Consider the following 13,387-nt stretch of genomic DNA (forward strand, 5'->3'; position numbering starts at 1 on the left):
TCTAAATCAGTATTTATAATTACTCAATTTTGTACTTTACCAGTTAGTGATATTTCAGCCATATAACATTTATTAATGGTCAAACTCCAAGTTCTGTTCATTTATCTCCTCTGTTTTCATTCCTTGGAACAAATTTCTTTCATATTTATTTTTTTAAAAATTTATAATACAAAAAAATCTACATCGAGCGTTATATACACCAATTTCTTCTTTCCATAATTCAATCACCATATTTTCATTGCACATCCAGTCGACCCCTTACAATTGAACTATAAGATCAACAGTCTTTTGCATTTGAGATTACTATTAAAAAAAAAAAAAAAAAATTAAAATTACTATTTGAACTGTATCTTTACTTTTTAAGCAAAGTGTAAAGTTAATTTAATTTTAAAATTAAAGACAGTAAACTTTAATTAGCTAAAATTACTTTTTTTTGGAAAAATCTTAAGTATTCAAATTATAGATTTCATGTGTGGAATAATTTGTGAGTGATATTCAGTAAGCTGCATTTAAGCCTAAAATTAAGATATTTTGAATTAAACAGTCCTTTTTATACTAAGAATCCCAGTATTTTTTAAAGATGCATTAAGGAAGTAATCCGTATATAAGATTCTAGCTACATCTTCTGTTGTTGTTGTTATTTGGTTTTTAGGAGCATTAGCAACTAAGGCCATATTGCTCCGGGATATGCTTTGGTCATTCCCTGACCTTTCCGCATCCTCCGTATTTGGTGGTGACGGGCTCGAACCCCAGCCTAATCAACAAGCGTGTGCTACGCACTGCTGCTCCTTCCCACCTGGCTACGGAGGCACCACACATCTTCTGTGGCATGAGTTGCCTAATGTATGAATATTTAGTCTTATATTTGTTTATTACACATTATGAAAACTAGAATTTTGCAGTTTAAGAGGCAACTTTTCTTTTTCAGTGGTATTGATGTAATTTTTGAGGGTTTGCTACTTCACATTTGTATATATCTCTGTGTGCACATAGAATTAAACTGTTGTATAATAAGACTATAGTTTAAAATAATTTGATTTTCTGTATTTATTCCATGGTGGCTATCTGTTTATCAAACTAAATGTAAAAAATAAAATCTTTTATAAAGAACAGTTACAAAAAAGGAAGGAAACACTTAAAGGGACCACTCTTCTGGAATTATTTGGGTATTGCTTTGGTCTTTCTCTCCTTTCTTATTTTACATTTTATGTGTATATTTTTATTTTTTATTAGGGGTAGTTAAGTTTGCAGGAACAAAATAGCACCTTGCCTTACTTATAATCCTGTTAACAGCTGTATTTATTTTGCTGTATTTATTTTGTGATTTAAGTGTTCCCGATATATTTTTGGTAGCTTTACTGATATATAACCATATTTCCCCCCCATAATAAATGTTATGTTTATGTAGATTATATTGTTTAGTTATTGTTTATATATATATAAGCTAAATTAAAAGAGGATATTTGCCAGTAGCATGGCAAACATGCTATTGGCAAACATTATTTATTTATTTATTTATTTTTAATATATATTTTTATTAATTTATCTGTCTGTTTAATTTTAGATTAATTGGATTATATATATAAATTAAAATGAGGATTAAAAAAATAATAAATAAAAATAATGCCAGCAGCATGGCAAGACAGAAGAGTGAAAATAGTCAAAATTTATTATGAAAGATTCAGTTTTTAACTATTTCAAACATTATTCATATATATTTCAATTAATTTTAATCATATTTTTCTTCAGATATTGTCTTATGAGTGTTAAAGGTTGCTACACTGATTTCCATATAGATTTTGGAGGCACCTCTGTCTGGTATCATATTCTTAGGGGAGAGAAGGTAAGACTATATTGGTGATTTTATTTTAATATTACTACTGCAAAATGATGCAAGGAAGCCAGCTTATATAGCATGAAATAAGTTGGCATCTTTGTATCATAATATTTTAGTGTGTGCGTGTGTGCATTCACTGTGCACTTCTATAAATTGCACTTTCACCATGAAATGATGATTGTTATTGATTGTAGTGATGAAGTGTGGTTCATTTATCCAGTTATATTAATAGTCAGAATACCCAGAAATGGTCAGCAAAAAATCCACGTGAGTATAGAGACACCACTGCACTGTTTAAAAATTGGTTTGTCATATCATATAGGAGGATAATTGGTTCCACACACACATATATATATATATATATATATATATATATATATATATATAGTGGATATGGCAAATAGTTAACAGTTATAAACGTAAGATAATTAATTATAATGGTGATACAATCAGTGAAAACCTAAACAAAGAACCTGACAAGGGAGAGAAGAGCTGATTAATGCCATTAGAGAAGAGAAGAGCTGATTAATATATATATATATTAGAGGAGAGAAGAGCTGATTAATATATATATATATATATATATATATATATATATATATATATATATATAGTGGATATGGCAAATAGTTAACAGTTATAAACGTAAGATAATTAATTATAATGGTGATACAATCAGTGAAAACCTAAACAAAGAACCTGACAAGGGAGAGAAGAGCTGATTAATGCCATTAGAGAAGAGAAGAGCTGATTAATATATATATATATATATTAGAGGAGAGAAGAGCTGATTAATATATATATATATTAGTCAATTTTATTATATGGCATCCATCTGTAGGAAATTAGGTGTATGTGGACCAAATTAACAAGTTAGTAAAAGAAAACTAGCTTCAGTTTGGAAGGCCTATATACTAAAGGCGAGAGCTATTAATACAATGTAAAGGAAAATAAAATTAGAATAGTGAATAATGAAAAAATAAAAATAAAAGTAAAAAATGAAAATAAAAATAACATTCTTCCACTTGGTCATCGGTCTGCTACTTCTTCATTGGCTTTGAGCAGACCGACAGCCAGACTAAAAGAATGTCTCATACATACCTGTTTCTGTTATCGCCAGTCCAGTTTTTCCTGAGTTTAATTTTTAGGTGATTGTTTATAAAAGTGATAATAAATGAGAATAGATAATGTTTTAAATTTAAATTTAAAGTTTGTAAAAATAGTGTCAGAATCAGCAATTTTTACAAAATTTAACACATATTATTCTCATTTATTATCACTTTTATATACAATCACCTAAAAATTCAACTCAGGCAAAACTGTACTGGTGATAACAGAAATGGGTATGTATGAGATATTGTTTTAGTCTGGCTATCGGTCTGCTCAAAGCCACTGAAGAAGTAGCAGATCAATGACCAAGTGGAAGAATGTTTTTTTTTTTTTTTCATTTTTTACTTTTATTTTTATTTTTTCATTATTCACTATTCTAATTTTATTTTCCTTTACATTCTATTATTAACCCTCATCTTTAGTATATAGGCCTTCCAGACTAAAGCTAGTTTTCTTTTAGTTTGGTCCATATACACCTAATTCCCTACAGATAGATACCATATAATAAAATTGACTAATATAATTTCTATAATGACTATTTGCCCCTTGTACAATAACATTAACATTGCACACTTGACTTATTACGGTAAACTTTACTAAATATCATTTTTATAGTCTTCAGTAAGAACACAATATATATACACACTGATGAGCCAAAACATTGACCACCTACCTAATATGATGTTGGTCCTCCATGTGCAGCCAAAACAGCTCGTACCCAGCGAGGCATAGATGCTACAAGATTTCTAAATGTGTCACATATAGAAATCTTGTAGCATCTGGTACCAACATGTAACCAGCAGATCCTTTAACTCCTGTAAGGTGTGTGGTTGAGATGCCGCAGATTGGAGGTGCTGTTCCAACACAAAAAAACACAGATGCTCGATGGGATTGATGTCTGTGGAATTTAGAGGCCAGGGGAATACTTGGAAGTCTTCCTCATGTTCCGCGAACCAGTCTTGAACAATCCAGGCAGTGTGGCATGGCACACTATCCTTCTGAATGACGGCACTGCCAGAGGGGAAGACTGTTGCCACGAAAGGGTTACCTGGTCAGTAATGATATTTCAGTAGGTGGTAGACGTCAGAGTGCCTGGCACATGGATGACTGCACCCAGGGTATCCGAGCAGAACATCGCCCAAAGCATGACACCACCATCACCGGCTTGTTTTCATCCCACGGTGTAGCCAGGTACCATCACTTCCCCCAGGTAAACGACACACACACACATACCCTGCCTTCCACATGGTGCAACAGGAAACGCGATTCATTAGACCATACGACTTTCTTCCAATCACTCAAGGTCCAGTTTTGATGCTCTTGTACCCATTGTAGGCGCTGTCGCTGGTGAACCATGGTTAGCATTGGCACTTGGAGCAGCCCATCGCAATGCAGCCCCATTTTCAGCAGGGTTCGATGTACTGTGTGTTGTGACACATTACTCCCATTACCAGCATTCCAATTACTGGCGATTTGCGCCACAGTCGCCCTTCTGTTGCCACGTACCATCTGGGAAAGCCTTCGCTCACCTCGAGCATTGAGGTCTTCCAACACCTTGCCGGCAGTTTGTGGGTTCCCCCTCCTCGGACCACTTTCAGTAGGTGTTAACCATGGCTAACCATGAGTACCCCACCAGCCTTGCTGTTTCGGATATGCTCTGATCCAGTCATCTGGCCATTACAATTTGGGCTCTGTAAAACTCGCTCAAGTCTGCTGCCTTTCCCATTTGAAGAACAAGAGTAACACTGATTAATGGAGCTCAGTATCAGGTGTTTTTTATATTGTGTCCCGACTTGCACACGTGCTGTAGTTCACCTTCAGTTGCATAAAATACTCGTTGGTCATAATGTTTTGGCTCATCAGTGTGTGTGTGTGTACAGGTAGTTCCCGACTTTACAAGTTAATTCGTTCCTAGTGCATGCTCATAACGCAGAGATTTTTAACATTAGTTAAAAATAAAAGTTACGTTTTCAACGATGAAATTAGTTGGCTAATTAGTTTGTTTAAACAATGATTGATTTATCCAAAGAAAGGAAAACGTAGCCTGTAAAATCAAGCAAATTATAATAATAGAGAAATTATTTATGACTTACAAGTGTTAAAGAATGTTTATTCTTCACCATCATCATCAACTCGTTGATCACTCATTATTGGCTTGGCACTCATTGGTTTGTTGCACAATGAGTTGCCTTCTTCAGAAATGGCTTCAAGAGGTGTTTATTTCCAAGATAATCTTCTCTTTTCTTTTTAAATTTCAATATCAGGTATAAGCATTTTTTTAACGGAATGCACAAATTGCAACTAACACGATTTGCACAGAGTAACAAATTTACAAAGCTTAAAAAAATAGGAATGAAGATTCTGAAAATTTATTTATGTTTTTTATACGATTGAAGATTTCAGTAAAGGGGAAACACATTTCACCCTAATAATGTAAAAACCACACAATTCCAGCTATTGGTATTTTCGCAAATGCAGTAAGATCGAGTTTACTACCCATTTATAATTGATTGCACTAACAGAAAAGCCCAATAAATCCGAAAGTGCAAATTGTTTTTATTGTTTTACAGTCGTTGTTGTTGTTGGTATGAAAGTTTCACTACACAAGGGCAACTGTGGCCAATATGTGTCTGTCAGTGTCATTATGTTCATTTTAATGATTTAGGATGGATATATCAGAGTATATTTATTATTCCTAGATGTTTAATATATATAAAGAGTTCACTTAGGTTTGCTTTGTCACCAAGTACATGAGAGAGGGTTAGAGGAGCTTGCAAGCTTGCTAATGATTGGAACGATGTGGTTCGAATTGCTGAATAGGATGGACAGTCAATCAGAATGTGCCTTACCGTAAGTTGAATCTGACAGACAGAGCAGAGCGGGGAACTTCTCTTAGAAGTAAATGTTTGTGAGTGAGGAAGGTATGCCCAATGTGCAGTCTTGTTAATATAACTTCCTCCTGTCTATTTGTACGTGAGCTAGAACGCCACGAATGCAGATCTTTTTTTATTCTTCCAAATAGGATAACACACCTTGGAACAAGACCAGATACACAAAAACACAAGAGTGAATTCAATGTACCTTCAGTGGCTTTCCCAGTTATCTGATCTTTTAATTAAGAACTTTTGGGATGAGAAGAAACATGCTTTTTGGAGTAGAAATTTGCAACTGTTCAGTTTGCAACAATTTTAGGAAGCAGTTGATCAGTGTGGACCAACATCCTTGTAGCATGCTTTCAACACCTCTTTGAGTCCATGCCACAACAGATCCAGGTTATTTTTTAGGGTCTGAAAGGGAGCCTACTTGCTATTAACTAGATGTACCTAATGATGTGGGCACTTTGTGTAGATGTTATTACTTTACATTCATTTTCTTTGTCATTTGTGTTTTCTTTTAATTGTGCATTCTTGCCCATTGTAAGTAGTATTATATTTCTTTTCTTGTACCTGTTTTGTAATCCACTGAAGCAAACAGAGAGTGGATGGAATGTGTGGTTCCCCCAGTATTGTAATTTTATTTTTAAATTTTATGTATTAAAATTTCATCTTCAACCAGTGTAGTGAAATGTTCTTACTCATAATCAAGTTATTAGTTGTTGGATTACAGGGTCACCTGTGTAGACAGTGGAATATTTTCAGCTCTGTTGAGAAATATTAGAGTAAATTGTAAAGACTTACTAGGGATGGTACTGCTTACGGAGATTTCGATAGATAAAAGATAATTATACACAAGGTAATTATGTAAGGTATATTCACTGCATATGTGTAGAGAAAATGATTATTCTTGAACTATTTCTGAATGTGAATAACTGATTCAATAGTATGATGTATTGCATGAGTTATTTTACATTCAAAAATAGTTCAGTTACTGTTGAAAAAAAAAAAGAACTTCAGTTTCCCTCTGACTAAGGATCTTTGAAACACCTTTTATAGACGCATGTTTTTCAAGTAACTCAATACATAAACAAAATAACTTTGGTATTTTGTTCATATAATTCATTTATTGTCGTGTGTGTCCTTCATTAAAGTCAACCTTTGTATTTCAGGTGTTTTGGCTTATTCCCCCAACAGAAAAAAATTTGCAGCTTTATGAACAGTGGGTTTTATCTGGTAAACAAGGTGATGTATTTTTTGGAGATACTGTTGAAAAGTGTGCAAGGGTGCATCTATATGCAGGCTACACCTTTTTTATTCCTACAGGTAAAATTTGTTTTGAAAGTTTTGTCATTGATTTGTCTAGGTAAAAATATTTTCTTTCTCCACACCATGATCTCATGTTATATTTTTTGTTAAACACATTTTTATATTCTGGGAAAATTTATACAATTGAATTTGATTTTAATAAAACTTCCTGGATTTTGAAATGACACTTGGACTTTTATATTAGTAATTTTTTACTGTTGTACTGTATATTAGTATTTGTAATCAAAATACTAACATTTTCTTAAGTTTTGTCATTGGCTGTACTTCAGATAGCCATTGAAACCAGATCTTTCACTGTTAGTATATGCATATTGACCAACCATCTAGCTAAGAAAATTAGGAGTTAATGCAGCCATGATCTCCAGGATCACCAATTCTAACTGGGGACTTGATAATAAAACATTTACTTTTATCTATACAGCTGTTTTCATTCCAGTTATCTCTTATGGAGCTGGGATCTGGATACAGAACCACAATAGATAGAATTAAAAGAAACTAGAAAGTATATAGAAAACAATATACCAGTCATAACCAGAGCTTGCTGCATGGTGAGTACCCCTGTCCTGCAAGTCTTGGCAGGTATTCTCCCTCTTGGATTTGTAAATAATATGCTGAAGTCTTTATTATAGACTTAGAAAAGCTGTGCCCACTGAATATCTGTGTATCACCCTAGACTTGGCATTTGACCCTAAGAGAAAAAGAAAGAGAATTGCCTATGAGCTTACATGGCAGTAGCAAACAAACTGGAAACAGTTCACAAAGGGGAGATGTGACAAGGTGGCTCATACTGAGTGTGACTGTAAAAAAATCTTCATTTAAAATTGCCCTATTCTTTATTTTCAAAAAGATATTTATTGTTGAACACTGATGCAGCCACTTGCATAACATTTGATTCAAGAAAGAGGTTTAAGGTGCCTCCGTAGCCAGGTGGGCAGGAGTGGGCAGTGCGTAGCACACGCTTCTTGATTAGACCAGGGTTCGAGCCCATGACCACCAAATACGGAGGATGCGGAAAGATCAGGGAATGGCCACCGCATATCCCCGGATCAATATGGCCTTAGTTGCTAATGCTCCTAAATAACAAACAACAAACAGGTTTAACATTGTTGAACATTAAAAAATCGCCTCCCTGTTTTGCCACTGGACTTTTATGTGACATTCCTATTACCAGGATGTGGGTCATTCAAGGCCAAGTTGACTAGTCTTGGCCTATCTGATGACACACACTGCAAATTTGGTGCACCTGAAAATTGGAAACACTTGCTGTATAAATCTCCAATCTCTGATGACCTTGAAGCCTACTTATCTCAGGGATTGGTCCACTTGTAGTATTCTTCTTCAGTGATAAAGAAGTGCTCTTCTTTATCACTTTATCAATACTACAAAAATATCACACAGTATGTTCAAACCGTATTTGAAGCAAGGCAGAAGCTTAGAAAATACAAATCCCCCAGGCACCTTAAGCCACTAAACTGTATATGGCACTGTATAATTCAGGTCCAAAATCTACAGGCTGATCCATCCACAGTCCCGACCCTACCAGCCAGATAATAAACCCTGCTTGATTCGTGGAGCCCTGTCTGGTGTGAATGCCGCTTATCCAACCTTAGCTTGCAAAAAAAAAAAAAAAAAAGAAAAAAAGAAAAAAAGAAAAAAAAATAAAAACGTGTGCTGTCTGTATTTGAAGTGCTCTGACAAATGGAGATAAGTGTTGGCCGATTGAGAATGTCCAGTTGATGGTTTAATGTTTTAATTAAATGCACACCCCAAATATATGTCAATTAAAAAGAAAATTTAAAAAATCTTGCAGGCTAAGATGTGTACTTGTAGAATGAATGGATTGGTCATGTGTGTAAACTTAGCATTTACCAAGTGAATGCTATGTGTCCTGTTTGTTAAAAAAATAAATTACGTGAAAGTGATGCGCTTTATATGTTTTTTTTTTCAGATGCTGTTTAGTCTGAGTGCAAAGGGTGTGTGTGAGTGACAGGCAAGTAATGAGTGAGTCCAACTGTGTCAGTGTTGTAGTTAGGCACCTGAATATATGTTAAAAAAAAATAATAAATAAATAAAATATTGTGCCTTGTGTACATGTAGGAATGATACGTGTGCCAAACTGTTGTGAATGTATTGTGTTCTTGTGATAGACAGGTGTTCCACCGAATTATGACTTCAGTTGGGGGGAGACCTATCTTGGAGGCCCCCACTGCCCTGCTGTTTCCTTCTCTTAGTCAGCATAGTGTGGGATGTCTCATTTTGATTGAGCAGCCAAGTCGGTGACCTGTAAAAAAATCTTCATTTAAAATTGCTTTATTCTTTATTTTCAAAAAGATATTTATTGTTGAATACTGGGTGCCTCCATAGCCAGGTGGGCAGGAGCAGCAGTGCATAGCACACACTTCCTTGATTAGACCGGGGTTCGAGTCCGTGATCATGGAGGATGCGGAAGGTCAGGGAATGACCACCGCATATCCCCAGCCCGGATAAAGGGTGAGTGTTGGCATCAGGAAGGGCATCCGGCCTTAAAATTTCATGCCAAAAGAGTAAAAATGCTGACCTCATATCTATATTCCACTTTCCGCTGACCTTATATATATCTATTTCCATTTTCCACTTTGAAGTTTTCAAAACTGTCCACTTCAACCACTGTGGCAGGAAATTATTTCTGTTACTCCCCAAATTTTGTATTTGTACCCCCCCCCCCCATTCTTCTATCTTCTACCAGTGAAAATATACTTCCCTTGTTCATTTTACTGGTTCCTTTCAGATTCCTATACATCTATCAGGTCTTGGCCTTCCAAGACATTCAGTTGCAAACTTTGCAATCTGTCTTTTTTAATTTATTCTTTATATTGACATTGATTAGCACTCCTCACCAGTATGTTTGCCCTTCTTTCAACTTCTCAGTCCTTCTTCTTTGACCTCCAGACCTGAACAAAAAATTTTAAATTTGGCTCACCATCATTTTATATAAAAGTACAGTGACATCCTTTTGCTGTTTTTGACAGTTACAACAGTATATGTTATTGACAGAACCCCATGTGCCTTCCTAGCAGCTTGTTGGCACAGAATGGAAAATTTCATATGTGTCTGAATCATAACTCCCTAAGTCTTGGACCACTTTTAACTGTTACTTGTACAAGTCCTAGTTTTTATCTCCTAGATTTTTGTTCTCTAGGTGAAAAATTACATTTAGAAACATTAAAGTTTAGTAGCCATTTTTCAAACCATTTGTGAAAATAATATCTAAGTTACTTGAAGCAAAATGGCTTGGTTCTGGTCATTAATTACCCTTCCTACTTTTAAAAATCAGCAGACTTTGGGCAGCTTTCCCTGTGCTCCCTCATCAATGTCATTAAGGAAGATAAGAAACCGAAGTAGCCCACACTGATCCCTGAGGTTCTCTACTTACTACTCTGGTTCACCCTGAGTTATGTCTGTTTATGACTACCTACTGTCACCTATCTTTTAGCCAGCCCTTGTTCTTCCATTGAAGGATTTTGCCATTAATCCCAATTTGTTTCGGGTTACATAATAACCTCTTATGAGGAACCATATCAAAAGATGTTCTGAAGTCAAGGTAAATAATGTCAAAGTTGTTTCTCACATCCAGCTGAATTTATGATTGCATCATAATGATTAACTAAATTGTTTTCCTGGTGGTCTCCAAAGAAGGATATCGCAGTTACTGTACACTTTTTACTCACTGCCATCTCTGTATTTTACCTTCCACCCCTGCTGGATGTTTTTTTAACCCCTGGCATGGTGCTGTGAAGGGTATTGTATGGTCGTGGTACCTGCGTGTACCGGTGAACTGTACAATAAAGATCTTATTTATCTTATTTATATTCTAAATTGGTCAGTCAAGACTTTCCCTTTATGAATCCATGCTGTGATCCATTAAGGATACTATGCCTCTTGAGACGGTCCTGTATTGTATCCTTAATTGCAAACTCCATCATCTTTGCAACCACCAAGTCCAACTCACTGGTCTATAGTTGTCTATCACATTTTTCACATCTCCTTTATGGATTGAGAAAATGTTAGTGTTGCACTTCTCTGGTCCAAAAGTCTAATGATGATTTAAACCAGATGATTAATTTATATGCAGCTTTTTTATTATAACAGGGTGTATACTATCCACTCCTGGAGCCTTAGCTTTATTTAGCTTTCTTAACTGGTATTAGGATTTCAAATGTTTTGATATTCTTTTTTTTTGCATTCTTTTTTTTTTTACAATTTGTTGTCTTTTACATTTTAGTGTTTTGAACAATGTTAATTAAAAAGCCAAACCAAAAACCAAACTAAGAGAAATAGTTGTTGTGAATAAGTATAGAAATTAATGATAATCAAGTTATATAAATGACAACAAAACTTGAGAAAGGCGAAATGTAAAGAAATTAAATCAGCAGTAAAGCTTATGGATAAAATGGGGCACTTCTTAGACTAATAATATTTTATTAGTAATTTATAATATTATTATTATAATATTATTATTATTATTATTACTAATAATATTTTAGGGAAGAAAGCCTTAAGCTATGTAAAATTCAAGTGATGACACTGGTTAGTGCATTTGCTTCATTATTACTATGTAGTTGATTATTACTATGTAGTGTATTATTACTTCATTATTACTATGATGATGCCAATGAACAAACTGAAGTTTGTTCATTGGCATCATCATCTTCAGTTTGTTCATTGGCATCATCATTATTGCAACGTCTCATGTTGTGAAATCTTTCACAATGAGTTGCTCTCCTTATTCTTCAAATAAGTAATTCTTTTCCATTAGAAAAGATTAAATTCCCTTCTCTAATGATGGGGGAGGGCGGGGTGTTACTTATTTGAAGTATAAGGAGAGCAAATGCACTAACAAATATCACACTGTAAAATGGGGGTAAAAAATACTTGGATATATTTAAGAGGTGCAATAACTGTGTGTTGAAATACTAATGCTGATTTAAACTTCAAAAATCACTCATTCATATAAATTCACATATTGAATTATTTTTGAATTCACAAAAATTAAAAGTGAAATCAAAAATAATTCAGATATTGAATTATTTATGAACTTTTTTTATATTACTTTCTCTTTTTATATACTCAGAACATTACCAAAAGTTATAAACTTAGCAGGCTTAAAAATCAGCTGATCATGAAATTTACTCAAATACCAAGGAATAATTTGAAATTAGATTGTCTCAGATTTATATGATATATATTTTGCTGTTTTCAGAGAAGGTTGCAGAATTAAGTTTTTTATAATATTTTCACAATTAATGATAAAAATTAATGATAAAAAATATTACCTTTAAAAATAGTTGTTAAGTTACACTAATATTTTTATGCATTTTGTTATTGAATGTGAATAATGTGCTCGGTTTAATTTTAGTGTGGGTATTATTGTATAGAATTTAATTTGTATAAAGTTTGACTTCCTTTTCATTTAAGCTATCAAATACATTTTGAATTGCCTTTCTACATGTTAGGATGGATCCATGCTGTTTATACACCCGAGGACACTTTAGTTTTTGGTGGCAACTTCCTACATAGTTACGGGATTGAAAAGCAGCTACGAATTGCTGAAGTAGAAGATGTAACACATGTAAGTAAACAATCTGGTTTTTTTTATTTATTTATTTTTGAACTGTGTGTGCATGTGTGTGTTCGCATTTATAATGAGAATAATATGAAGTACATACTCTTTTTTTTTTTTTTCCTCCTCCTGAATCATAAAATCCATTTGAATAAACATTTTGTTCATCTAGCATTTATTCAAACAGGATTTATGTTATTCAAAACATTCCTTGTTATATAATTCAAATTCATTCATATAGCTAGATGGCAATAATCACAGGTTATGTGGTATTTGTTACATCAGAGTAGCATTGTTTTAGTTCATGCGTAAATTTAACTTTGTATTTATGTAGAATTATCATCTTCTACCTTGGATGGGGAGCCGTTATATTAATTGAGGTTGTCACAGACATTCTCTCAGATATGCCAGACAAACTGTACTTGCTACCTGGGAGTCTAAAACGCTGATGGAACTGATATTCGGGTGACACTCAAGTCAAGTGGACCCAATTCCAGCGAATTCCGGACGGTCTGTGACAGCCAAATCCTCTGCTTGCACCTTCACAATGGTGGGACTGTTAGTAATCCTGGGTATAACTTCCATGCACAAGTACATGGTGGGTGACTACCCAGGTGTGAACCAAAGTAAGCAGGGGTC

General features: G+C 34.2%; 1 protein-coding gene across 2 annotated transcripts in view; it reads left to right on the plus strand.

Moving 5' to 3' along the window:
- LOC150089008 (lysine-specific demethylase 2A-like) overlaps positions 1-13,387 on the plus strand; it is a 413,108-nt gene that overhangs the window by 314,679 nt on the left and 85,042 nt on the right. For both annotated transcript variants that reach the window (XM_090369764.1, XM_090369765.1), the window contains exons 7-9: positions 1,750-1,843; positions 6,993-7,146; positions 12,642-12,757. In XM_090369764.1, the coding sequence (XP_090225890.1) occupies positions 1,750-1,843; positions 6,993-7,146; positions 12,642-12,757 (364 nt within the window). The remainder of the gene's footprint in view (positions 1-1,749; positions 1,844-6,992; positions 7,147-12,641; positions 12,758-13,387) is intronic.

The sequence above is a fragment of the Mastigoproctus giganteus genome, chromosome 3 (genome assembly GCF_048544385.1).
Source record: "Mastigoproctus giganteus isolate SK-2022 chromosome 3, ASM4854438v1, whole genome shotgun sequence".
Taxonomy (NCBI): Eukaryota; Metazoa; Arthropoda; class Arachnida; order Uropygi; family Thelyphonidae; genus Mastigoproctus; species Mastigoproctus giganteus.